The sequence below is a fragment of the Mus musculus genome, chromosome 11 (assembly GCF_000001635.26).
Source record: "Mus musculus strain C57BL/6J chromosome 11, GRCm38.p6 C57BL/6J".
Classification (NCBI taxonomy): domain Eukaryota; kingdom Metazoa; phylum Chordata; class Mammalia; order Rodentia; family Muridae; genus Mus; species Mus musculus.
The window spans coordinates 75,570,148-75,596,055 of record NC_000077.6 but is presented as its reverse complement, the minus strand read 5'-3'; the positions used below and the strand labels follow the sequence as shown (position 1 = coordinate 75,596,055).

The 25,908-nt window shown below is 50.2% G+C and overlaps 2 protein-coding genes and 1 long non-coding RNA gene across 16 annotated transcripts in view; 1 reads left to right on the top strand and 2 right to left on the bottom strand.

Annotated features, from left to right (window-relative positions):
* Positions 1–7,977, bottom strand: part of Pitpna (phosphatidylinositol transfer protein, alpha) — a 40,726-nt gene extending 32,749 nt beyond the window's left edge. The window contains exons 1-2 of the mRNA NM_008850.2: positions 7,704–7,977; positions 3,837–3,867 (exon numbers count right to left, since the gene is read on the bottom strand). Of these exons, the coding sequence (NP_032876.1) occupies positions 3,837–3,867; positions 7,704–7,723 (51 nt within the window). The 5' untranslated portion in view covers positions 7,724–7,977. The remainder of the gene's footprint in view (positions 1–3,836; positions 3,868–7,703) is intronic.
* On the top strand, positions 1,256–6,032 carry 4931413K12Rik (RIKEN cDNA 4931413K12 gene). The gene is made up of 2 exons (NR_166698.1): positions 1,256–1,522; positions 5,348–6,032. It is a non-coding gene; the product is annotated as an RIKEN cDNA 4931413K12 gene (long non-coding RNA).
* A 10,503-nt stretch (positions 7,978–18,480) lies between the features above and the next one.
* Positions 18,481–25,908, bottom strand: part of Slc43a2 (solute carrier family 43, member 2) — a 47,661-nt gene continuing 40,233 nt past the window's right edge. For 7 of the 14 annotated variants that reach the window (XM_006532825.4, XM_006532820.4, XM_006532823.4 and 4 more), the window contains exons 13-15: positions 25,412–25,485; positions 24,176–24,299; positions 23,580–23,741 (exon numbers count right to left, since the gene is read on the bottom strand). In XM_006532825.4, coding sequence (XP_006532888.1) covers positions 23,580–23,741; positions 24,176–24,299; positions 25,412–25,485 — 360 coding nt within the window. Of the gene's footprint in view, positions 23,742–24,175; positions 24,300–25,411; positions 25,486–25,908 lie in introns of all 14 variants that reach the window. The other 7 variants (NM_001199284.1, NM_173388.2, NM_001199283.1 and 4 more) reach the window with 4 other exon arrangements.

Sequence of the window (25,908 nt, the reverse complement as noted above, 5' to 3'; positions counted from 1 at the left end):
AGGGCTTCCTCCACATGAAGCAGCAGGACCTCTGCTTTGGAAAAGAGTCATAAGGACATTGAACAACTGACTCAGCAAATCCTAAAGGGCACGCTGGGGAGAGGGCCTGTGGGCAGGATTAGCTGCCGTGCTAGGAGTGCTCCTTGGAGAGGGGCCCTGGGGCCAGCAAAGACCACGGTCCTCAGGGATTCCCTTCAGGGGCAGATCAGAGGGCAGGCTCTAAGAGGATCAGTCTGTGTGCTAGCCTCTTCCCCTTTAATCTCTCTTGATATTCTGATCCCTTAATCCCAATCAGACAAGCAAGGCAGTTTTGTTAATCCAAAGAGGTAAAGAAGACAGATCTGTACAAAGTCCAAGTGAGGGACACCACGTCAGAAGGTTCCCTTTGGAACAACCAACCATTCTACATCCTGGGAAGGTTGCCAGATTCAAGACTGGGTGGCAGTAAAGGTGGGGGTTAGACCACAAAATCAGATAAGGGGCCCCAGGGAGACCTGGATCCAGCCTCCCTAGGTTGAGAACAATGTCACCTTGCCCTTGAGAGCTGTCCCCTTGTCCCATAGCCTATGTCACTCAGTAAAACAAAGAAGAGACTCTACCACTTGGATAATCAATCGAGTAGGAATCCAGGGAGATGAAATGTGCAGCAGAAACACTGAATGACATACATGAAGAAAAAGCAATACAGTTTGGCACAAGTGACCCACCCAGGTGGCTGTAGTCCCAGCACACAGGAGGCTAAGCCAAGAGGCCCACCATGAATTAGTTTAAGGCCACTGCACGCCACATACTGAGTATCAGGCTAGCCAAGGATATATAGTAAGACTCTGTCTCAAAAGTAAGAAAGAAAAACAGTACTCTGTTGACCCACCCATACAGCCCTGTCAGGTCAGGTTGCATTAGACGAAGGATGCCCTGAGCCTGCCCTGTCCACAGGAGGTGGGCCAGGAACACTGGTGGACACACCCATGTCAAACAGCCAGGGCTAAAGACTCTGGCCAAACAAACTAATTCTGCCCCCAAATATTGATTCAGGCATCAAGATGATTATAAATCTAGGGCCTTCTCCTTTCCTTTCTTCTCCCCAAATCAGAAGCTCCAAGGGTTCAAGTCCTGGTCTCCGATATAGGACATGAATCTGCCAGTCACACGACACTGGACTGTTCTCATGGGAACCACTGAAGAGTCACAAAGGGGTCATTGACAGAGACTCTAGGAGGGGGCTGTTCCTTACTTCTTTACTCTTCAATCCCCCATTCTAGAATTTTCTGACTATCCGGAACTAAGGTTCAAGCTACCGATGGAGCGACTTCCCCACAGCAGCCCTGCTGCCTTCCTGTCAGTGCTGTCTTGCCGAGTGAGACCAGGCTGAGGAAGGTCACAGACAGCTGAATCTGGACCAGCGACACTTCCCAGGCTCCTCCTGCTGGGCCCAGGCCCCGACTACCCTGCCCTCTCTCACCACTTCCGCCATGCTGCAGAGCCACCACAAGCTAAACTGCCAGCTGTGGGCGTCCTCAAGGTGGGCATTTCCCTTTTCTTCCAACCGTGGCACCCACCATGAAGCCAGGACAGCACAGGGATACCCCCAGACAATCCTGGGCCCCCCATTCTGCAGCACTCTCACAGTTCTCAGCCTTTGGCCCACCAAGAGACTCCATCTGATCCACCGTACCTGAAGTCCTACACGAAGACAATCCCACATCCCTGAGGGACATCTTTTTTTCCCCTTCTTTCTTTTCTGTTTGTTTTTCTTTGTGTAGACCCCTGTGCCGGGAGTAAAGGGAAGCACCACCACGCCCCGCTCTTTATCTTTTCTTTTCTTTTTCTTTTTTCTCTTTTTCTTTTTTTTAAGACAGGGTTTCTCTGTGTAGCCTTGGCTGTCCTGGAACTAACTCTGTAGACCAGGCTGGCCTAGAACTCAGAAATCAGCCTGCCTCTGCCTCCCAAGTGCTGGGATTAAAGGCGTGCGCCACCACGCCCGGCTCTTTATCTTTTCTTTTGAAACAGGCTATCCCTCTGCAGCCCAGGCTGTCCTGAGACTGACTTTGTAGCTCAGCTTTGATAATCCTGCCTCAGCCTCCCAAGTGTCAGGATTAGAAGTGTGAGCTACTCTTTTTTAAATTAATTTTATTATGAGATATCACAAAAATGTTATAAGGCATTTTATTACGTATCTTACTGTATGCCCAAGCTAGCCTCAAACTCTTTGATTTATCATTCTTCTGCCACTGGTATCCAGATCAGACCATGTTCAAGCTCACATCTCCCCCTCTCTCGCAGATCTCCACAGGTTCGTTTGTTCCTTTCTTTCTTTCTTCCTTCCTTCCTTCCTTCCTTCCTTCCTTTCTTTCTTTCTTTTTTTGGTTTTTCGAGACAGGGTTTCTCTGTGTAGGGTTTCCCTGGCTGTCCTGGAACTCACTTTGTAGACCAGGCTGGCCTCGAACTCAGAAATCCACCTGCCTCTGCCTCCCAAGTGCTGGGATTAAAGGCATGCGCTACCACCGCCCAGCTTCTCCACAGCTTTCAAGTACACAGTACCCCAATACAGACAATTCTCTCAGAGACCAATGCATGCTCATCACTCTTTGGGGTGACTTGTCTCATCTAAAGAATGCTTCCACAGGCTGGAGAGATGCTTCAGTGGTTAAGAGCCCTAGGTGACTTTTAGAGGTTGACCCTGTGTTTGATTCTAAGCCCTTAACATTGGGTAACTCACAACTCCCTGTGACTCCAACTCCTGGGCTTTCTTCTGGCCTCTGCAGGTACCCCATATATATAGCATATATATACACACAAAAAGAAAAATATACAAACATAAACAAAAAAAATGTTTAAAAAATGCTCTGGACCAGACAGAGGTGGTGCACGCTTTTAGTCTCAGTACTTGGAAGGCAGAGGCAGGCAGATCTCTGAGTTCGAGGCCAGCCATGGATACACAGAGAAACCCTGTCTGAGGGGTGGGTGGAAAAGGTTCTGGGCTCTACTGGATTGTTTTCATTTCTCAGAGAGCCAGTTCCCATGTGTAGCACAGGATTGCCACTGGTTCTACAAGAAAAAGAGATGGAGTTACAACTGGGGGTTCAGGCTGGCCTTCATTCTGCTGGAAGCTGGGGTGGAGCTGTGGATTCAGAGGAAGGTCATGAATAAGCTTAGCCAGGAAGAGAAAATAGAGGAAGTTCAGAAAAAGGGTGGGACAGGGAGAGACAGCTCTGAGTCAGCTCGGCCTATGAACCTTCTTGTGGCAACCACTGCTGCCAGCTCCACTTGCTAGCCTGTCAGACCCAGGAACCATAAAAGGACGGAAGGCAAGCCAAGCCCGTTTGTCAGCCCCTGTCCTCCGTAAAAGGAGGGCTCTTTCCAGCAGCCACCTAGCATGGCTGGGGACTCAGAGCTTCCTGGCCTCGCTGGTTTGCTTCACAGCTAGAGAGTACCACTAACCCCAGCCTGGCCATGGAGACCCCACATATGCACATATGCACAGCTCATCAATAACACGCCCCCAAACAGTCGGGGGGGGGGTGGTAGGGGCATCAGGTGAAGAGCTGCTTTAGGGTCCCCCAGCAGGTAAAGAGCTGCTTTAGGGGTCCCCCAGCAGGTGAAGGCTGCCAATGCCGAAAGCTATCAACCAGTTAACAGCTTGAAACTGACTGTGCCCAGGTCTGCAGATTCAGCAGAGAGTAGCACAGGAATACTTTAAGCAAGCCTTGGCTATCTCTTTATTACAACAAAAAATGAAAGCTACACAAAAGTATGGCCACTCCCAGCCTAACTAAACTGATATTCACAAGTACTCATGAACAACTCTGAGTGAGATGAGAAGAACAGGGACTTACCTCATCTACAGACACAGGCAGGATGACCCGACTACAAGAGAAGAAAGAGAGAGTATCAGCTCCAGGCTCTGAAGCATCACCTCAGCACATCTGACCATGTCTTGTCGCGTCCAACCCTTTACTCACTGACACAAAGCCCCAGCAGGCTAGGGTCCCCCGTGGCCCTTCTGGAATCCCATTTAGAACCCTGTGATTCAGCACACACCTCAACGCCCCTCGCCTACTACGCAGGTCACTCACTCACATCTTCCTTTCCCTTTCTGTAAACCATCTCTTCCCTGGTAAGACTTGCTAATGTGTCTGGTAACACAGAAGCTAACAGAGAAGGCTCATCATGAGGAAGATTAAGATCTGAAGAACATGGCCCTGGGGATATGCATCAGTGGGTCCAACTTCCCAATATCAGCCCTCATGGTCAAAGGCTATGAAGGAGCCAATTCCATGGAGGCTTCAGCGCTACCACCTCTGCTCTCCAAAGACTGTTCCAGTACAAGCTCCCTCATGCAGCAATAGAAGATACTCAGATCCGACCTCCAGGGGCTATCCAAAGGCACCCTAACCCTTCACTTTTCTTTCTACCTCCATTTTGACCACCTCCAAATTGTTGGATGAGTCACATAAGCTGATGGAGAAATTGTAGCCAGCAAAGTCCTCAAGAGGGTCACAGAACTCCAGAGAGCCAAGTGAAGTAGAGGCACTTCTCCAGGTGGCTTGCATTTGTAGTAGACCCATAGGTGACCCCCGGTGCAATGCTTTTGAGGTCAGAGAACTAAAGAAAGGCCTTGACTCAACTCAAAAGCCAAGCCACTAAGCACTGAGGAGGCAGAGGCAGGTAGTCTGTCAGTTTGAGGTCAGCCTGTTCTACGTAGCAAGTACCAGGCAAACCAGAGAGAGTTGCATGGCAAGACCCTGCTTCCTTCTTTCTTTAAAATCAAATCAAAACAAAACAAAACAAAAACACAAAAAACCCCACAAAAAACAAAAAGTGGAGACAGGCAGTGGGGGCACACCTTTAATCCCAGAACTCAGGAGGCAGAGGCAGGCAGATCTAAGGCCAATCTGGTCTACAAAGTGAGTTCCAGGTCAGCCAGGGTTACACAGAGAGACCCTGGGTCAAAATAAAGAAATAAAATAAAAAAATAAATAAGCAAGAGGCAAAGCGAAGATTCCCGGTTCTCAGAGTCTTGCTGGAACCTGCCCTCTGCACCCTGTATGCTTGCTTAGGAAGGCATGAGTATATATAGCATCCTTCCTATGCAGAGGTTCAAGCATGCCTTTTTGCTCCAGGCTGCATAACAGCTTGCTGGTCCCTAGTCCCACAAAGTTCTCCCAGGCAGCAAGAAAACACATAGGGAGACCTGAGGAAACATCACAGCAAATGCCAGGCATCAAGCAGAAAAGGCAGCAGGAAAATAAATAAATAAATAAATAAATCGGGCTTCAAGTCTTTACTGCCTGCTAATTTCCCTTCCTCCAGAAAGACTCAAATAACGTAAATCCTCCCATTACAGGAAAGCAACGGTACATAGAAGTACTTCCAACTTAGAGGGCAGAATTTCTGCACCCTCAGAAGAAACTTCCTAGAAAACAATACGCCTTTTATCTTCAAGAACACAGCAAAAATCACATCGAAGAATTTGCAGAACTCAAATCCGGGAAAATCCTGTTGGAGGAAGTGTCAGAAAAAGAAACAGGGACAACCTTGAGGTCCAAGCCGTCCCTTAGAACAGACTAGTTACAGTCCAGCGCCTTCAAGGATGCTCTGAGCCTGCTTCCACCTGCACACCCAGACATTTCTCCCTTGCTCCCTCGGAACAGAACCACCTCAGCAGCCACGGGGGACAATGGGAAAGGATAGGGCAGAGGCCCAGCTGGGCCAAGACTGGTGCCATGCTCACCATGACATGACCTTCACGTGTGTCCGTCTCAGGGCTGCAGTGCTGCAACCCACAGCCAAGTATCTGGATGCCCCCTCCTGCCCAGGGATGCACACACAGGGAACCCTGTCCGTCACACAGAAACACAGATGCCCGGCAGGTTCCGTATTGCCAGCACCCTTGGTCCTTTCCCTGACAGGCTTCAAGTGAGGAGAACAAAGAATGAGAAAGGAGCACCTGCCTCCCAGGCTCACTTGTCTCCTCAAAAGGCCTTTCTTTCCCCAGTTTGACCTTTACAAAACTACACATTTCTACAGACTGTAGGATTCAAGTGAGATTTTTTTTAATCTGAAAAGTGAGAAGAACTCGTTCGTTCGTTTGGAGACTATGGGTTAAAATGCAGAGCGCACCATGTTCTCCTTGGAGAACACTGGCACCCAAGCGTTCTTGCTCTTCACCACAGGAAGCTCTGGGCTCTGGCTGGATTAGCTGCTCTCAAGACTGGGGCCTCCAAATGTTCTCGAGAGTCAAGGTAGGATGACACCGGGCTCTCTTCTGTGTGCCATTCAAACTACACTGTGTCTTCAACATCTCATCACCTCCAAGGAGAAAACCCTGGGGGGGAGAGACAAAGTGCCCTCTGCACACTTGGCCATAAGAGTTTCCCAAGTTTCTCTCTACTTGGACATATCCCATTTCTGAACTTGGGTAGCTTAGGGCCCAATGCTGCCCCACTTGCCCATCCCTCTAGGAAAGCTTATCGACACCATAAAGGCTATGCACACATCCAATTTCTCCTGGAGGAGAGCAGAAAGCCCTGGGATGTCCACTCAGAACCATGATCCTCAGGAGTAGGTCATACTGTCAATCAAAATACACCCTCCGCTCCACCCCGACAGCCAGGAGCAAACAAACATCTATCTCCTTGCAAGCCCTGCCCATCCCCCATATCAACAGCTCCACACCCCCCAAAACATTTATGGGACCTCAATTCCTCCAAACAGCACCATCCAGCATCCTGTAGGCTTGGATAGCCTTGTCTTGGTCCCCACCACTTCCATTAGCAGGCACATTCATTCTTAATCATCTTCCTGGACGGTCCTGGGCCCTGCTAACTTAATGCCCTTCTCTCTTACCCACACTCCTTCACATCACTTTAGAACCTGCCCAGTATTTTCTAGACTCTTCATTCAAGTGTTGCCAAGTCCTAAGCAGGCATGCTGAACTTCTTGCAAAAGCCTCCTCTTCTGCACCTACTTGGGTACCATGCCATCCCCACCCTGTCATCCAGTCCCCTATACTCTTTTGCCCATCCCATCACCCAAGCGTGGCTTTGACTGAAGTCCTTTTTTCTGCAACCAATTATTACAATCCCTTTTCCTCTGCTGCCTCAGGCAGCCACTGTCCATGCCCCAGGTTCCGCCTCAACACCCCTCCCCACCACCTCAACTCCATTCCAAGAGCTACCTTATCTGATCTTCCCTGCCCCTTGGTACAGCTCAGCCTCAAACCCCTCCCCAGCGTCAGTCAACTCACCGGCGCTGCCTGCCCTTGTCCCACTGCTCCTTGGTCCCTTACACAACTCCTCGGTCCTTCAGGCAGTTCTGCCTGCTCCTTCATCCCACAGCGTCCACCATAGGGCCACACCACATCCAGCGCTCTCCATTCCCCATGCCCCTCCTAATGTCTCCTCTGGATCTCCCTATCCCCTTGACCCCTCCTCAGGCCCTGACCGGCCCGCACCGGTTCTCAGCCTCCTCTCCGACCTATTCGATCCCACCTCAGGTGCTGTCTGTCACCCTCTGGCCCCTTCGGGCCCCTCCGGCCCCACCTCAGGCCCCGTCCAGCCCCCGCTGTCCTCTCCGCCCCTGCTAAGCGGCCCAACAGCCCCATCCGGTGTTCTCCATCCCCCGGCAGGCGATCTGCCTTCGCCGCCGTCATCCCGACCCTCCCTTCCGCCTCGCTTCCGCACAGCCGACCCGACACTCACTACTCCTTGAGCAGCACCATGTCGCTTCGCGGCTCGGCGGCTGCCAGCTGCCAGCCCGGCCTCCCGCCCGCTACCCGGTGGCCGCTCTCCCGGTGGCCCGGCCCGGCCCCGCTGCCTGTGCGCCTTCGTCGTGGTCTGCTCTGTCCCCGCTGCTCTCGCTGCGGTCGCCGCGCGGGCTCCTGTCGCCCTGCCCTGGCCTCACCACCTCCCGCGCCTCTGCCGACGCCGCCCGGAGCTCCGGTTCCGCAGCGCCACGCGGGGGCGGGGCGTCTCTGCGGCAACCAAAGCGTCAGACGCAGCAGTGCGCGTTGACCTCACGCGGGGCGGGGCCTTCCCGGGTCCACCCCTCCACCCTTAAATGGGCCGTGGCTCCGGGTCCGTGTCAGCATCTGGGCCCAGGTCTGGTTTGGTAGTCAAGAGGTAAAGAGACATGTTTGGTATGAATACTCTTCTGCATCAGGAGCTACTGTGCCTATATGCTTGGACTTCGCTGGTGGGTGTACTGAGAGCCAAGCATGTCAAAAATAAAATGAGGGAGTTTGAGATTTAGTTCAACCACGAAGCACTTGCCTAATTTGGATTCACCAAGAAACCAAAACCAAACAAGTGTGTATATACTTCCTCTAAATACGTGACTCCACATCTCCACCAGAAAGATACTGTTACTGCCCTCGTTTACAGGCAAGAAGGCTGCATAAGTTAGATTTGCTCATCACAGTGTTTTCATGATGTAGCTGAGATTTGATTTTTTTTTTTTCTTTTTTTCAGACAGGAACTCACTATATAGCTCTGGCTGTCCTGGAACTTGCGCTGTAGACCAGGTTGGCCTCGAACTCACAAAGATCCACCTGCCTCTGGCTCCTGAGTGCTGGGTAGAGCTGAGATTCTAACATAAAATCTTAGTGTCTTCTCATCCACCCACTAACCATTGGCTGTGGGGCTGCTGTGTACCAGAGCCTGTGATATCCTGAATAGAGAGAAGAAGGCTGGCACTATCTTGCCCCTAGGGAGCTGGTAATCAAATGGAGGGGAGGCAGGTGATGGCTGGGGTAGCAGGCACTTGGAAGGAAAGGGGCTGCCAGAGCTAGTGGTACAGGCTAGCTGTCTGGGAATTCCTAGCTGTCTGGGAGCTGAGGCAGAAGGATGGAACGTTCAAAGCCTGCCTGAAAAACTTAGTAAGTTGCTGTCTCATAAAAGCTGAAGAGAGGGTTGGGATGTGGCTCGTCAGAGCACTTGCCTCGTATGCAGGAGGCCCTAGGTTCAATCCCAGAATCCCAGAAAGAGAAGAAAACGGTAGCTTGGCAGCAGGCTTTGGGGTACGGGTGGGAGGTGGAAGTTGTGTTTGATGGGATCACACTGGACAGCACCTGGTGTATGTGAGGAGTCCCTTGAGGGACGGCATCCCAGAGATCCACAAGATGCTGGGGAAGACCATGCACAGCAGAAAGGACACACGTAAGGGCCGGAGTCAGGAACAGGCTGCATTCAGGGACTTGTCCTAGTGTGGTTTTCTGTTGCTGTGATAAAGACCATGACCAAAGGTAACTTGGGGAGAAAAGGGTTTATTACGACTTTGAGACTAGAGTCCATTAGCAAGGAAAAACATTACAGGAACCCGAAGGCAGGAACTGAAGCAGAGGCTACGGAGGAAAGCTGCTGAACTGGCTTGCTCAACCTGCTTTCTTGTACAACCCAGGACCACCTGGCCAGGCACTGTACCTGCCAGGGTGAACTGAGCCCTCCCATAGCAACCGTTAATCTAAAAAAGGCCCCACAGGCTTACCTAAAGGCAAATCTGATGGGAAGGTTTTCTCAACTGAGGTTCCCTCTTCACAGATGACCCCAGCTCACGTAAAGCTGATGAAACAACTGAGGAGCTCCGGACTAGCAGAAGTAACGTAACGGGAACATTGAGTCTGGAGGCTGAAGAGCTAGGAAGGAATAGGTTCCTCCGTGGCTGATGATAGTGTGGGCTGCAGGCCAGGGGAGGGCATCCAGGGGTTTCAGGAGTGCTATGAGATGCATGAGACGGTTTCTCCCTGAATGGTGGGGTCAGGAAGGGAAGAAGAGAGGGCTGGATGGGGCCAAATGTAGGCAGGGAGACTAGGGAAGAGGTAGTGGCAGAAATCCGGGGAGCATTCAGGATAGGGGAAAAACAAAACAAAGCAAAGCAAAACAGGACTTGTTGGCCAATTGGCCAAGAGGGCAACAGGGTGAGAGCAAGGGAGGAAGAAAAGCAGGCCCGGGAGCCTGAGTGAATAGCACTCAGACACAGCAAAGTGGCTGGCAAACAGGGGTACTCACCGAGAGGGGTACCTGAAGGATACCTGGGTGCAATGTGAGAGAACTACCCGAGATAGTGGCTCAGAAAGGACTTGGGGAGTAGGAGGCCATACTGTCTGTCACCCAGCTGTGACCAGTGACCAGGACTGCTCTAAGTGTTCTATCTATTGGTCATTCATTCATCAAACTCTAGGAGAGCAAGGAGAACTACAAAAATCCAAGGCAAAGACTCTGAAAGGAAGGCAGGCTTGAAGAAGTGGGCTGGCCGCTGGTGCTCCGGCCTTGGCCCTCCAGCACAGGGCTCTCTCTCCTCCATGGTGTCAATGGATGGTTCTCTAGAAAATGCTGGCTCTCTCCAGGAAGTAACCAGATCCCGCCCTCCTGGGAACTTGCAGGCTAGTTTGGGAGACTACATTTATTCATTCATTCAATAAATATTGATTGAGCACCTGGCCCTGTCTTGGGTGCTTTTCTAGACACTTAAAACATAAGGGATGACCAAGCAAACAAGATCCCTCCCTTGCTGAATGGAGGGAAGCTCAATATAAACTTACCAAAGTGGCTTTTAGAAGAGACCAGTGTGACTTTGGAAGCTGAATTGGTTGAATGACCCCCGGGGCAACATTAACAGTGATATTTAGGGAGGGGAATTGCTGCTAGTCAGTGGGCTAAGGCAAAAGCATGAGATTGGAGGGCTGTGCTAGACACTGGGGGAACTAAAACCACAAAACATCAAGGCTAGAGATGTAGTTCCTCTAGCAAAATGCTTGCCTGGGACTCAGTAGAATGCTTGCCCAGCACCTGCGAAGTCCCGAGTTTGACTCCCAGTACCACATAAATCAGGCCTAATAGCTCATGCCTGTAATCCCAAAACTTCTGAGATAGAGGCAGGAAGTTGAAGAGTTTAAGGTCAGGGCTGAAGAGATGGTTCAGTGACTAAAAGCAATGACTGCTCTTCCAGAGTTCAATTCTCAGCAACCACGTGGTGGCTCACAATCAACTGTAATGGGATCCGATGCAATGCCCTCAGATGTCTGAAGACAGCTAAAAGTGTACTCATATACATAAAGTAAATAAATAATTCTTTAAAAAGAGAGAGAGAGTGTGAGTGTGTCATCCACAGCTAGTCATTCAGTTTGAAGCTAGCCTGGGTTACACAAGACCCTGTCCAAAAAAAAAACAAAACCTAAAGAAAACCAAAACCAAAAGGCTGGAGAGATGGCTTAGCTCAGTCAAGAGTGCACACCACTCTTTGAGAAGACTGAAGCATCCTATCATGCAGTTAGCACCTGAAACTACAGCCTCACGGGGGTCTGATGCCTCTGGCCTCCTGCTGCTCCTGCACTTGCCCACACACAAAAACAGACACGTGTACATCACTTTAAAATAATAAAAACAATCTTTAAAAAAAAAAAAAGAGCCAGGTGTGGTGGCGCACGCCTTTAATCCCAGCACTCGAGAGGCAGAGGCAGGCAGATTTCTGAGTTCGAGGTCAGCCTGGTCTACACAGTGAGTTCCAGGACAGCCAGGGCTATACAGAGAAACCCTGTCTCAAAAAAACCAAATAAATAAATAAATAAATAAATAAATAAATAAATAAATAAATAAATATAAATGCCAGGCATGGTGACACACACCTTTAGTTATATCACTCAGGAGAGAGGCAGAGGCAGACAAATCCCTGAGTCAAGAGGCAGCCTGCTCTACACAGCGAGTTCTAGGACAACCAGGGCTACATAGGAAAAAAAAAATCTGTCTTAAATAAACAACAAAAACCCAACAAATACCAAAAAATAAACAAATACACAGAATAATAAATAAAACAAATACATACACACACAAAACCCCACCCCCTTTCACAGGCACAACCATCAGAAAAGCGTGAGGGTCACAGCTCTGCCACTCCTGGTGCTCTTGCTCACATGTATCAACTTAAAGTAGTCTGTGACAGAGGTAACCATGGATGACAGGAGGGTCAGTGCTGGTTAAGATTCAAGGAAGTAGCCAGACAGTGGTGGTGCATGCCCTCGGGAGGCAGAGGCAGGCAGATCTCTGAGTTCAAGGCCAGCCTGGTCTACAGAGTTAGTTTCAGGACAGCCGGAGCTACACAGAGAAACCCTGTCTCAAAAAAAAAAAAAAAAAAAAAAAAAGGTGTGTGTGGGGGGAAGGTTCCAGGCGGTGTGAAAGCAATTTGAGCTGAAGAAGACTTAGGAAGACCTCTGCAGAGGGACAGCATGGGAGCCACAGGTGCAGGGTAGGCCTTGCCTCTGAAGTGGGGGGCCTGAGGCCAGAGCAGCACGTACTGGTTACAGGAGATGACAATGGGGTGGCCTTCAGACAGGGCTGAGCTTGGGACTTTGAGTGCCAGTTGAGAGGCTCCCTCTGATAAAGGAGCAATTAAGGGGCCTTAAGGAAGTCCTAACTTACAGCCCAGATTCAGCTCTGGAGGCTTGCCACTCCTGCCTGTCTCTGCCCTTGCTCCAAGCATTTCAAAGTCCCTCCAGGCAGGTCACTCCACTGTACACCCCCCATGCTTCTCTCTCTTCTTCTTCTCTTGAGCTTAAAAATATTTTTTCTATATGCATTTGTGTTTTGCCTGCATGTATGTCTGCCTGAGAGTGTCACATCTCCAGGAACTGGAGTACTGGAGTTACAGACAGTTGTAAGTTGCCATGTGAGTGCTTGGGAATTGAACCTAGGTCCTCTGAAAGAGCAACCAGAATTCTCTCTCTCTCTCTCTCTCTCTCTTAAAGATTTACTGTCTTCAGACACACCAGAAGAGGGCATCAGATCCCATTACAGATGGTTGTGAGCCACCATGTGGTTGCTGGGATTTGAACTCGGAACCTCTGGAAGAGCAGTCAGTGCTCTTAACTGCTGAGCCATCTCTCCAGCCCCAGCCAGAACTCTTAACCACTGTGCTACCTCTCCAGTGTCTTTGTTGTTGTGGTTGTTATTGTTGTTGTTGTTGAGATTTTTGTATAAGGGACCAGCCCAACCACTCAATGAGTTAAGGTTCTTGTGGCCAAACCTGACAACTGACTCCACCAAGCTATCCTCTGACTTCCACATATGCACATGTATGTGTGTGGATGTGCCACGGGGTATGCTTGCAGCCAGAGGACAACCTGTAAAAGTTCTCTACTTCTGCTATATGGTTCTCTTGGAATGAACTCAGGCTGTCAGGCTTCGCAGCAAGCTTTTACACCCATAGAGTCATCTCACCAGGTTTTGTTTCTCCCTTCCTCCTCCTTCTTCTCCTTTCCTTCTCTCCTTCCTTTCTTCTGGCACTGCTACCAAGGATATGAAATCTATGTCGTCGTCGTCCCCCCCCGGCCCATTTTTCTTTTTTTCTTTTTAAGATTTACTATAGCCGGGCTTGTGGCACACGCCTTTAATCCCACACTCGGGAGGCAGAGGCAGGTGGATTTCTGAGTTCGAGGCCAGCCTGGTCTACAAAGTGAGTTCTAGGACAGCCAGGGCTACACAGAGATACCCTGTCTCAAATAACAAAAAACAAACAAACAAAAAAGATTTATTATTTATTTGTTATATGTAAGTACACTGTAGCTGTCTTCAGACACCTCGGAAGAGGGCATCAGATCTTATTATAGATGATTGTGAGCCACCATGTGGTTGCTGGGATTTGAACTCAGGACCTTTGGAAGAACAGTCAGTGTTCTTAACTGCTGAGCCATCTCTCTAGCCCCTCTCTTTAGTTTTTCAAGACAGGGTTTCTCTGTCTAGCCCTGGCTGTCCTGAAACTTGAGTGCTGGGATTAGAAACCATGTTTCTTGCATGTAAACTCTCCCATGTTGTTACATCCCTTAACATTTATTTTTTGACACAGGCCACAGGCCTATATGACCCTGACTGGCTTAGAACTCTTTTTTTTTTTTTTTTTCCAATACAGAGTTTCTCTGTGTAGCCCTGGCTGTCCTGGAACTTACTTTGTAGACCAGGCTGACTTCGAACTCAGAAATCCGCCTGCCTCTGCCTCCTGAGTGCTGGGATTAAAGGCGTGTGCCACTACGCCCGGCAGCTTGGAACTCTCTATGTAGAGTAGGCTGACCTTTGAACTCAGAGATCCACCTGCCTTGGCCTCCCAAGTGCTAAGGATAAAAGGTGTGTGCCTTGGAGCTGAAGAGCTGGCTCAGCAGTTAAGAAGAGCACTTGCTACTCTTGCAGAGGACCTGGATTCAGTTCCTAGCACCCACGTAGTAGTTTACAACTACCTACAACTCCAGTTCCAGAGAAGCTGATGTCTTCTTTTGTTCTCCATGAGCACCTGGCACTCACAACTGTACACATATATACATGCAGGCATTCAAATGTAGACATAAAATTAAAATAAATACTCACAAAAAAAATTAAAGTTATGTACCACATCCAGCCCTGAAACATTTTTTTCCTGTTTTTTTTTTTTTTTTTTTTCTGAGACAGGGTTTCTCTGTGTAGTCTTGGCTATTCTTAAACTTGCTCTGTAGACAGGGCTAGCCTCGGACTCATAGAGATTCACCTGCCTCTGCCTTCAGAGTAATGGGATTAAAGGCTTGGACCACTACCACCACCCAGCATGATAGATTCTCACCATCTTGAGTCCAGGTTTGCTTTGAACTAGTTTTGAGGCCTGGACTTGTGATCCTCCTGCCTCGGGAGTGAGGGATTATAGGCAAGAACAGCCACATCAGGTTCCAATTTTTCTTTTTGTTTTTTGTTTTTTATTTTTTTGTTTTTTTGAGACAGGACTTTTCTGCTGTCCTGGAACTCATTCTGTAGACCAGGCTGGCCTCAAACTCAGAAATCCGCCTGCCTCTGCCTCCCAAGTGCTGGGATTAAAGGCGTGTGCCACCACTGCCCGACCAATTTTACTTTCTCTATATTATCTCTTCTGCAGATCATATTCCAATGTCCCCTTCTAAATTTGTAGTGTGTGTGTGAGTGTTTTAGAGAAATTCAGTAAATAAAATCCCTGTGGTTGTTTTATATATTTAAGTCTTACTGTTTTTGTCTCTTCTATGTAGCCCAGGCTAACTCAAATATACTATGTAGCCAAGGATGACCTTAATTTTCTTTTCTTTCTTTTTTTTTTTAAAGAATTATTTATTTTCTGTATATGAGTACACTATAGCTGTCTTCAGACATACCAGAAGAGATCATTAGATCCCTTTTTTAGATGGTTGTGAGCCACCATGTGGTTGCTGGGATATGAACTCAGGACCTTTGGAAGAGCAGTCGGTGCTCTTAACTGCTGAGCCATCTCTCCAGTCTGACCTTGCTTTTTCTAATCCTGCTACTTCCACCTCCTGAGGGCTAACATGACAGGCAGGAGCTAGCACAACTGATCTATGTAGTAATGGAGATTGAACCAGGGCTTTATACATACAGGGCAAGCACTCTATCAACTGAGCCACACCACCAGACCCTGAACTTTGTTTCCTAGATCACTTTTACCCTAGCAAGTTTGGTTTCTCCAGGCACAGGCCTCCAGATGTATGATCCACACTGTCTGTAACGGTGCCCCAGTGCCCCACTCTCTACAGCTTCCTCCCAACAGACAACCCAGGGGCCTGATGCCTGAGTCCCAGCCCTAACACTTTCCTACCTGACACTGGGCACGTTAACCTCTTCACTTATAAAACGAGGACAGTGATAAATGCCTGCATAATGGGCTTGCAGTGGCTCATTAGAGGAACCTCTGTAGCTAAAGCAGTGTTTGCAGCTGATGAGTCCATGTTATTTTTAATTATCTTATTACTTTCTGGGTACGGGTGTTTTTCCTGCATGTATGTCTATGTACCACTGTGGTTTTGGTACAAAGTAGGTCAGAGAAGGACATCAGGTTCCCCCAGAACTGGAGTCACAGATAGATGTGAGCTGCCATGTAGATGCTGGGAATTGAACTCTGGTCCTTTATAAGGAGAGCTGGTGCTCTTAGCCATCTCTTCAGGCTAGAGCACTGGCTGCTTTTCTAGAGAACTTGAGTTCAGTTCCCAGACCCAGAACCCCTGTCAGGTAAGTCATAAGTTAGTAGTTTCAGGGAGTCTGATATCTCTAGCCTCTGAGAGCAACTGTATTCCCCTGCACATATCCATGTACACATACATAATTACAATGATGAAAACTATCATTTAAAATTTTTATTTGGGCTGGTGAGATGGCTCAACGGGTAAGAGCACTGACTGCTCTTCCAAAGGTCCTGAGTTCAAATCTCAGCAACCACATGGTGGCTCACAACCATCCATAATGAGATCTGATGTCCTCTTCTGGTGTGTCTGAAGACAGCTACAGTGTACTTATATATAATAATAAATAAATCTTTTTAAAAAATTTTATTTGTCTTGTATGTATGTGCATTTCTAAGTATATGTAACATACCACATGTGTACAGGTTCTTGAGGAGGTCAGAAAAGGGTGTTGGATCCCTTAGGACAGGAGTTATAGGTGGTTGTAAGCCACCTGATGTGGGCACTGGGACCTGAACCTGGGTCTTTGGCATGTGAGTGCAGCAAGTGTGTTTAACCACTCTGAGCCACCTCTCCCACAGCCCCTGTTTACTTACTTTGTTTCCTTTTTCCTTTCCTCTGTGTGTGTGTGTGTGTATGTGTGTGTGTGTGTGTGTTCGCGCTGTCCTGGAACTCACTGAGCCATCTCTCCAGCCCCATCATCTCCTTTCTTCCTGTGTCTCTCTTTCAGGAGCCACCCCACACCCTCCCCACTGAATGTCCCTGTCACTGGACTCTGGGGAACATACCTTCTGCCTTCCTTCCATTTATCTTCATCTTTATCATTATCAGATGCAACTGTCATCTTTGGGCCTGTCTCCTCTCCTCCACCCCTCACCCCCTTCATCTTTGTGTCTCTGGATCTCCTGGCTCAGGCCCTGCAGTCTCCCCTGTGGCTGGCTAGTCTCCGATACTACTCCGCTACAGCCACACCTGTAACCAATCTCTTTGTATCTCTGAGAGACTGAGTTTCACTGTTTCCATCTTCTGCACTGCCTCCGCCTAGTGGGCCAGGGTGGGCTGGTCAGCTAGTCTGCTTCCCAGACTCCTCCTCTCTCTGGCTTTAAGACAGGGTTTCCTTCTGTAGCCCATGCTGGCCTCAAACTCCTGATCCTCCAACCTGCTCCTCTTGCCTCAGCTGCTGGGACCACAGGCAGGCTCCTACCACCACACCTGGCTCTGTCTTTTTAAACGTCATCCCCACAGTGTTTACTGGGCAGCTATTTCACACCAGCGCAGGCCAAGTCCCTGGAGGTATCGTGATGACCAAGACAGAGCTTGTGCCAGCTCTCAGGGAACATTGCTTCTGAAGGTCCAGACAGACACTGGACAAAGAGCAGCCAGGCTGCAGGTGGAACTCAGCGGTGAGGCTCTTAGCGTGCCTGAGGCCCTGAGTTCTGTCCCCAGTACTACAAAAAGAAACAAATGGCCCATTACTCATGATTCTGGCTGCTCAAATGATCCAACTGGGCATGGGAGTCGGCAGACCTGAGGGCAAGCTGCTGAGTGTCTATGACAAGTCTGTCACTAAATCAGACTTTGTGCACCTCAGGAATTAGATTCAAGTGGTTAACCCATTTGCTGTCTCTGAATAACATTTCTTATGAACCAGGCTGGGAAAGAAATAAATAGATGAAATTAAAAATGCAAGACATGGGCTTGGAGAGATGGCTCAGCAGTTAAGAGCACTGACTGCTCTTCCAAAGGTCCTGAGTTCAAACCCCAACAACTACGTGGTAGCTCACAACCATCCCTAATGAGATCTGATGGCCTCTTCTGGTGTGTCTAAAGACAGCTGCAGTGTACTTAGATATAATAAATAAACAAATCTTTAAAAATTAAAAATAAATAAAATGCAAGACAAACAAACAAACAAACAAAAAACCCTATGATGCTAGAGGCAATGTTTGCTGGACCTATGGGATGGCTGGAGGCCCTGGCGTCCTGTGAGGCAGGGGACCTTCACCTCCATCTCCTCTCACACTGGCCTATACAGGGTTAAAACACAAAAAGCGGCTGGTGAGCTAACATATGAAAAGAGTGATATTTTACAGAAAACTCAGGATTCCTAACTTCTCAGGAGGAAAACAATATATCAGATCTGGCCCCATGGGGCACATTCCAGCTGACAGTAATTGGCTGTCTCTCTAAGTGGGGGCTGCAGTCCCCAAGTCTTGGTTTGCCCTTGAGGTGGAGGTCATACCAGAGAAAAAGATGTCTGCTCCATCCAAAAAAAAGAGGTTGACTCCATCCAAAGTGGGGTGGGGGTGGGGAATGGTGACAACAAAAGATGGGGGGCAGACACCTTCCAAGCTTGCAGGCCTTGTCTCCTAGCATCTCTGCTCTGCATCCTCTGACTGTCCCCTCTCCTGAGCTTCAGGCCCCCTCCACTGGAGCAGCGGTGAGAACCATGCTGCTCACTAGGGGCAGGGAGTCTGAGGAAGAGTGGTGTGATCCAGGCAGAAAGAGACATGGAAGCCACAGAGGAGTTCTTCATCATTCTCAGCATACATTTATTAAGTGCTTACTGTGTGCCAAGGAGTATGCTGGGGGCTAGGAACAGTAGAAGTGACAGGGAAGAGCCAAGGCCAGCTGCTGAGTTAACAGTGACACGATGTGACCCCGTGAACTGAAGAACACACCCTCAGGCCTCACTCTAAGGCTTGGTCTGGGTCTTCCATGTGGCCTGCATTCTGACCTGCCTAGATGCTCCTGGTAACAGAAAGGGACGCCATGGCCCTTTCCTTTGCCTCCCAGTATTACAGCACATAGGCACACTTATACATCTCTCTCAACAGACACACCAGAACACACCTCTCTCCAACACACCTCTCTCTCTCTCTCTCTCTCTCTCTCTCTCTCTCTCTCACACACACACACACACACACACACACACACACACACACACACACAGCCTGGCCAAGTAGTCATTCAAAAAGGCGGTACGGGCTGCTGGGACTTTTGACATCAAGACTCTTTGGCCAAGCCTCTTACCAAAAACGTGAAGGACAAAATAGAAAAGTAGGCAAGGGGGGAACTTAAGGCTTCTCTGTAAGACGACTTCTGAAGAGACTGAGGTCAGTACCATCTTTATCTGGCCACCAGTCTGACATGGTCAGTCCCCTTGTGTCAGGGTCCTGTCATAGGAGGGGGGGGGGGTGCCTGGCTCCCGTGCTGTCTGCCTTTCTCCAGGGTCCTGGTGTTAAGTTTCTGCTGTGAGCTACACACACTGCTGTTCTTGCGATTTACCTACAGGTCCCCTTAGCCACCTCGTGAGAGCACAGAAGCCTCCATTTCACGTGAGGAAATGGCAGGAGCTTTCCCTGAGAATGTGGAGTGGCTGCTAACCCACATGCCTCCCCTCAGAGAACAGTCAAGGTTAGGAAGTGACCTGTGGTCCTGTCTTGGATCTATCCATGGAAGAATGACTCACTGCAGGGACCAAGGGGCATAGTTGGTGGCTGTGCTGACAGAGCCATGATACCTTCCTCATAGAGGACACGGACTCTCCTCAGCTCAGGAGGCTCTGTCCACACTCTAGGGCCCAAGGCAGGTTAGAGCATGGGGACACAGCCTCATCTTGACCCTCAATCCAGGGAAGAGCTACAGCCCGAGGAGAAGCCAGCCCTCCTGTAACCCTTGGGTGCTCTTTCCACACAGCTGAGTCAATACACTCTCTCTCTCTCTCTCTCTCTCTCTCTCTCTCTATATATATATATATATATATATATATATATATGTATATTACTCAATTTTAGGTTGTGCCTAGTAGCTTCACAGATAAGGCACTGTCACTGCCATAAAACCCACAACTACCTTACTGCCCTTCCTAGGGAACAGTGTTGAGGCTATAACAGCCCCTGTGGCTGGGCTCTGTGGAGACAAGCGCTGAGCTTTGAGCAGGGGAGAGCTGGGGTTAAAGGTGTGCACCAGCACCACTGGCTGGCTATGTACAAGTTTTGATCAGAACTTCTGGATGTGGGTGTAGGGGACAGAGCACAGGAGGTGGTCCCGAGGGCCTGTACCTTGGCTTTAATGAAGGTTGGAGCCAGCTGTGAATAGGTCCCGGCAGAGTCGTAAGGGTAGAGTCCCAGGGGAATCCATCCTTGATGAACGCCAAGACCACAAAGGAGGGGCTTCTGGTGAGACTGTCCTTGACGGGTAAAACCACAAGGCTGGCATCGCTTCCTGTTCCTTCCATCGGTGCCTCTAGCCTGTGTCTAGCCTGTGCTTCTGTGCCTATCTTGGGGTAACTCTTCTTGAGGTTGAAGAGATCAGGGAAATTATTCCTGCAAGGACCCATCAGCCTCCAGAGCTCACGTGACTCTTGTGCAAATAGCTTGCCTCAAACCTGAGAAAGCATTGGCTCCAAGATATGGAAACCATTCTGAGCTTGCACCCTTTGGGCTCTTTGCTTCCAATGGGGGGGGGGGGGGTTCTAGCTGAGACAGCCTCGGCTGTGTTAGTGACTTGAGACCCACAGGAGAGTCCTCTGGGGTTGCTTCTCCAAGCATCTATACCACTCTAGGCTGTCACCGTGATTCAAAGACACTGACATGTCTGCCAAGTCAGCGCAGGATGGCCCTTGATTAGGGAGAGCTCATCTGGCTTGCCACACCTGTTCTCTGCTACCAGTGGACGTCTCTCATCTTCCAGTACCGTTGGCTCTTTTCCATCCCACATTTAGTTTTCTAGTGTCTCAATCCTAGGATATATACCCTTACAGCATCACGATCAAAAGTGTGGGCCCCTCAGTGTTGCTGGGAACTGCACAGGTTGTGTCTGCAGGCTATATCCCTAGCAGGAAGGGACATTCCCTCAACCTCTTCTCTTCCTCACAGGGGCATCTTAACCTCTGGGCAGCACCAGAATCAAATCGAGACATAGGTGAGACCAGTGGTCTGCCATCTGATTTTGTCATTCTTTTTTCCGAAGATGAGAGTTCTTGGATTCCAGGTTGGCATCAAACTCACTATCTGACCAAGAGGGACTTTTGATCCTGATGTCACCACCTTCCAAGTGCTGCACTACCATGCCAGGTTTATTCAAACCCAGGGCTTTGGGTAAGCTAGGCAAACATGCTACCAACTGAGCTACATCCACACCCAGGCCTGGAGCCAATCCACATTTCAGCCAAGTAGCCACCATGTCGCACATGGCTATGATTTGTCACCACTCAGCATGTCACAACCTTGTGTGTGAGCAGGGTTGCAGCTCATGCTGAAAGATGTCACCCTTTGCCTTTTGGTGCTGGCATTACGGGACTGTGCCATGTTTCCACAGCTCTCAGCTCCACCACTCAGACAGCAATGCCTAAAACTTCCAATTTTTCTCCACATCCTTGCAAACAGGTTTTTGGATTTTTTTTTGGACAGGGTCTCATTGAATAGTCCCGGCTAGCCTGGAACTCGAAATGTACAGGAGGCTGGGCTTGAACTCAAAGAGGTCCTCCTGACACTACACCTGGTGCTACCCCCAGCTCCAATGCTCAGGAACATGGGGAAAGGGCTGTGGATCCCTGCTGTGAAGTGGCAGGTCTGACTTTAACTCAGCGTACCCCACTAGACCTTTTCACAGACAAGTGTTCTGAGAGATGGTTTGGAAAATACACAATAGCTCTCTTGGGAAACAGAACCTAGGGTCTTAGCCATGTTAAGAGTGAGCTCTACCACTGAGCCATGAGAAGCCTCAAAGGGCTTCCACTAGCTCACTGTTGGGGTTATGTGATTACTGTTTGAACAGACTGGAGTCAAGACCTGGCAGTCCACTCTCACAACAGGGCCTGCACTGAGACTGAGGGCATCTCAGTTAGCCTGGGTGCTAGTTAGCCTAGGACTTTCCTGGAGTCACCATATAACAACCCTTGGGCTTACACGGTAACAGCCAACAGTGGAGATGAAGGCTCTCTCTGGATTGGTCTGTCTAGTCGCAACAGACAGCAGTGAGGGCAGCCCACACCTCTCCACAGCCCCATTTCCCTGGACAGGGTAGACAGGGCTTTCCTTTGCCCATGCCCCTTCCTGGACATGTCACCCAGGTGTAGCTGGGTTTGTCACTAGCAGAACATCTACAGATTTTGACTATGTAGCCCTAGAATTCTCCATGTAGACTAGACTGGCCTCAAACTCTGCCTGCTTCAGGTTCCCATGCTGGGATTAAAATGTGTGCCACTATGTCTGGCTTCTTTTTTCTTTTCTTCCTGGCAGACCCTTTTGCCCTGTCTCTCCTCTCAAATATAAAATAGGCACATACAGTAATTAGCTGATACGTGAGGAGGGGCATCCATTACCAACAGGGAAATGGATTTATTGCTTCATAAAAAGAATCATGATAAAACAAGAGAAAACCATAAACTTAAAAACCAATGTACCCCTCTTGGCACCCCAAGAGGTCTCAGGCAGGGTTTCTAGGGGTTGTCAAGGCAAGGTGGGTTAGTGAGCCAGGCAGGCCGGCTAGGCTTCTACTACATGAACCGTTCCAGTCCCCTGATGTGAGTCTGCCAGCAGGGGGCACTGTGATCACACCGATACACACAGGTCCCCATCATAAAGCAAGGCTGACTCCTATTTTGAGCCTGCTGTAGGGCTGGCTGGCTTCTGGTCTGGTCCACTCTGATAAAAGCAGCCCCTGGGGCTAGCCTCCTACCATATACACACATGCACACACACGTACCACATAAACACACACCCCTCGGGTTACTCACTAATCCTCTTCCCTATTTAGGCTTGGCTCCTCATGTCTAGTCACAGCCTTATTTCCACCCCAGAAAAACAGCTGTGGGTGGATGGGAGGGTGCCCTTGTGGTGTCCCCTTAGTTCCCTTCAGGTTGCAGACTGGAACAAAGCGTGCCAGCAGAGAGACACTGCTCTGGCTCCGGAGGAAGAAGCCTGGCCCAGGGCTCTTGAGGCTTTGTGTAAATAGTCTGCCCTCCACTCCTTCCCCAGCCTGAGACAGGGGGGGCTTCTTCTCAGGCTTTCAAGGAAAAGAGGGGCCAGAGACTAGCCACGGGCAGGGGGGTGTTGGGATGACAAAGGGGTTAGCACCAACAACAGGAAGCGGGTCCTTCCTTCCTCAGGCAGCCAGACTGGCCAGGGGAGGTAAGGGGCCAAGCAAGGGGAGTGCAGACAGCGCAAGCCTTTGTCCTCAGGTGGGCGTGGTTGGTGGGCGTGCAGCTCAGGGACAGGTAGTGTGCTGGAGGATGGCAGGCCCCTCTGCTTTGGCAAGAGGCAGAATCCGATCAGTGAGAAAGAGAAAGAAAAAATAAAAAGAAAGAAATGCTCGCTGAAAAGGTCCCCTTGGCTCCAGGTACAAGCCCCATGGAGATCGGGAGACTTCAGAGCCCCTGGGGTGACAGCTAGGCCAGGGCAGCCCAGCTTCTGGCAGTGGGAGGTTCACTTGTCCCAGGCCCTCTCCTGTCCCTCCACACCAGCACTCCACGGCAGGGCCAGGTGGTTCTGAGGAAGTATGGGCTCCAGTGTGGTGAAGGGCAGGATCCAGGGAGAGCATGAGGTCCTCTGGGGTGGGGAGATGACTGCAGTCAGTCACTGAAGCACAGGCAGGAGGCCACAACTGAGGCGGTGGGTGGGCACTACACGAAAGCCTCCCGGTTGGATGAGCCATTGATCTTAAGGAACAGCTTGCTGTCTTCCCTCTTCTGCTGCAGCTGCCTCTCCAGCTGGCGCCGGTAGCAGATGAGGTAAAGGGGCAGGCAGAAGCCCAGCATGCTCATGGCGAGCAGACCCACGTTCACCTGGGATGGTGGGGAGTTGGCTGTGAGAGGGAGCTGCATGCACGCAAGGCAGCACCCTCCCGCCCGCCCACCCGCACACGCAGGTCTGGGGAAGGGAAGGCGTCACACAGAAAAGACTCAAAACTAAAGAGGAGGTTCAAGGGGTCCCAGCTGTCAACCCACATTCCAGCATCTCATTTCCCCAATGCTCCTCAGCGGCCTCCAGGGAATGGGCTGGGATTGGGACAACTCATGACACCTGGATGAGAATGCTTTGGATGGAAAGCCTGGAATTCACCCCAGAATCGGATCCAGAGAGGCCAGTTTTCTCCTCCTTCCCGGTCACCATCCACCAGGGACCCCTGACTGGGTACTGTCCAACGTTCCCACACTACCTGTTGTCCTTGGGCCCCCTTCCCAGGAGCAGAATGGAGAGACACCCTGACCCTTCTTACCCACAGAGGGTCTCCTCCCAGAGGACCCATCATGGCCAGATACAGCGGCTGCTGCAGGAGAGCAAAGAGCGCACTGACCAGGGACTGCAGTCCAGTGAGGCTACCAAACTGTGTGGAGGGGTACCTGTTGGGGCAATGAGACCCATCACAGCCAGCACGGGTGACAGGCTTCCCCAGTCCCTCACTGGCCTGGCTTAGGTATACTGGTAACCAGGGCTGCACCACTGGTGCCTGCAGGGAGAGGCGGTATCAGCCTCAGGCCCCTCAGGCTCCAGACTCTGGAGCAAGCCTCTCCTTTACTCAGATGTGCCCTTAGCCTGTGGGTGTGGGGCTGCGCAGGGTGGAAAGCATGGTGCCAGCAGAGTCTGTGGCTTGGGTTGGAGGCTGACCCTGGCTCTGCTGTCTCCCCCCCCCCCCCCCCTCCAGGAGCGTTGCACAATCACGGAAACTCAGCATCACAGCTCCTGCCCGACTCCCTCATACCCTGCCAGGGCAGCCACAACTTCCTCCAGGCTTGGGGAACGGGAGGGGGGTACAACGAGGGGGACAGGCAGACCTGGAATGACCCTGTAGGATGAGGCTTAAAGAGGGAAGTAGCTCTGGCCTTAATCTCGGGGAACACCAGGCTCTGCCAGAGAGGTACGAGGGGCTATATTCACAGTCACAGATGGTGGATGATGGAACTCGGTTCAATTTGTGGGCCAAGCCCTGGGCAATAGAGGGAGGAGCAGGTGGGTAGAGCTTCTTGGGAAAGATGTAGGTTTCACTAGCTGGGGTCCAAGGAGGTTATGGCCGGCAAGTGGCCCTCTGAGGCTCCTGGGTGAGGCTTTCTGGGACCGGTTACTCAATTCACTGCCCCTGTGGAGGGCTATTTACACTGCAGTGTTTCGCTTCAGGCATCCAGAACCCAGCCCTGACCCAGTGAGCAGCCAGGGACAGTGCCAGGACTTGGCCGAACAGCAATGCCTGGGGCTCGAAGGCACTGACCCCAGCTGAGAGGCTGGCTTCGTGTGAAATGCCAAGGCTTGTGGGCACCCAACTGTCTGCCTACTGACTCACCTGCTGTCAGGTATGGATGACGGCCTGTTATGACACAGACAGCAGAAACCCTAGTTCATGTCCCCTGATCCAACATCACACATGCCAGCAGGTCAGGATAGGCTAGTTTCAGGGTTTCAGGGCCACCAGTAGTCCCCTCAGGTTAAGGCCACACCACCCAGAGCTTCCAGGACTTACACGGCAGCGTATAGGCCCCCTACGGCAGAGTGGATGAATCCTCGCACAATTGTGTGCAGGACGAAGGAGAAGATCTGGGGGAGGGAAGGAGCGAGAGCAGAGCGTGAGCAGCAGACCCTCAGGACCACCTCTGTTCCTGCCCTCGGGCTCTGGAGACCCGGGCACAGCAATGGCAGCCACTTGGAGTTGGATGTTACTGGCTCTCTAGTGTAGACCGCTCTTTTGTTTTCTTTTATCTGGTTTGTTTGGTTTTGTTTTTTGAGACAGGATCTCACTGTGTATCCTTGGCTGCCCTAGAACTCTCTATGTAGACAATGCTGGTCTCAAATGCACAAAGATCTGCTTGCCTCTACCTCCACAGTACTGGGACTAAAGTTATGCACCACCATGCCTAACCCTTGATAAAACACTTTGTATCATTAAAAAAAAATTAGAACACACCCTGATAACCACAGACCCACAAAAATACATATATTTTAATTTCAGTTATGTGTATC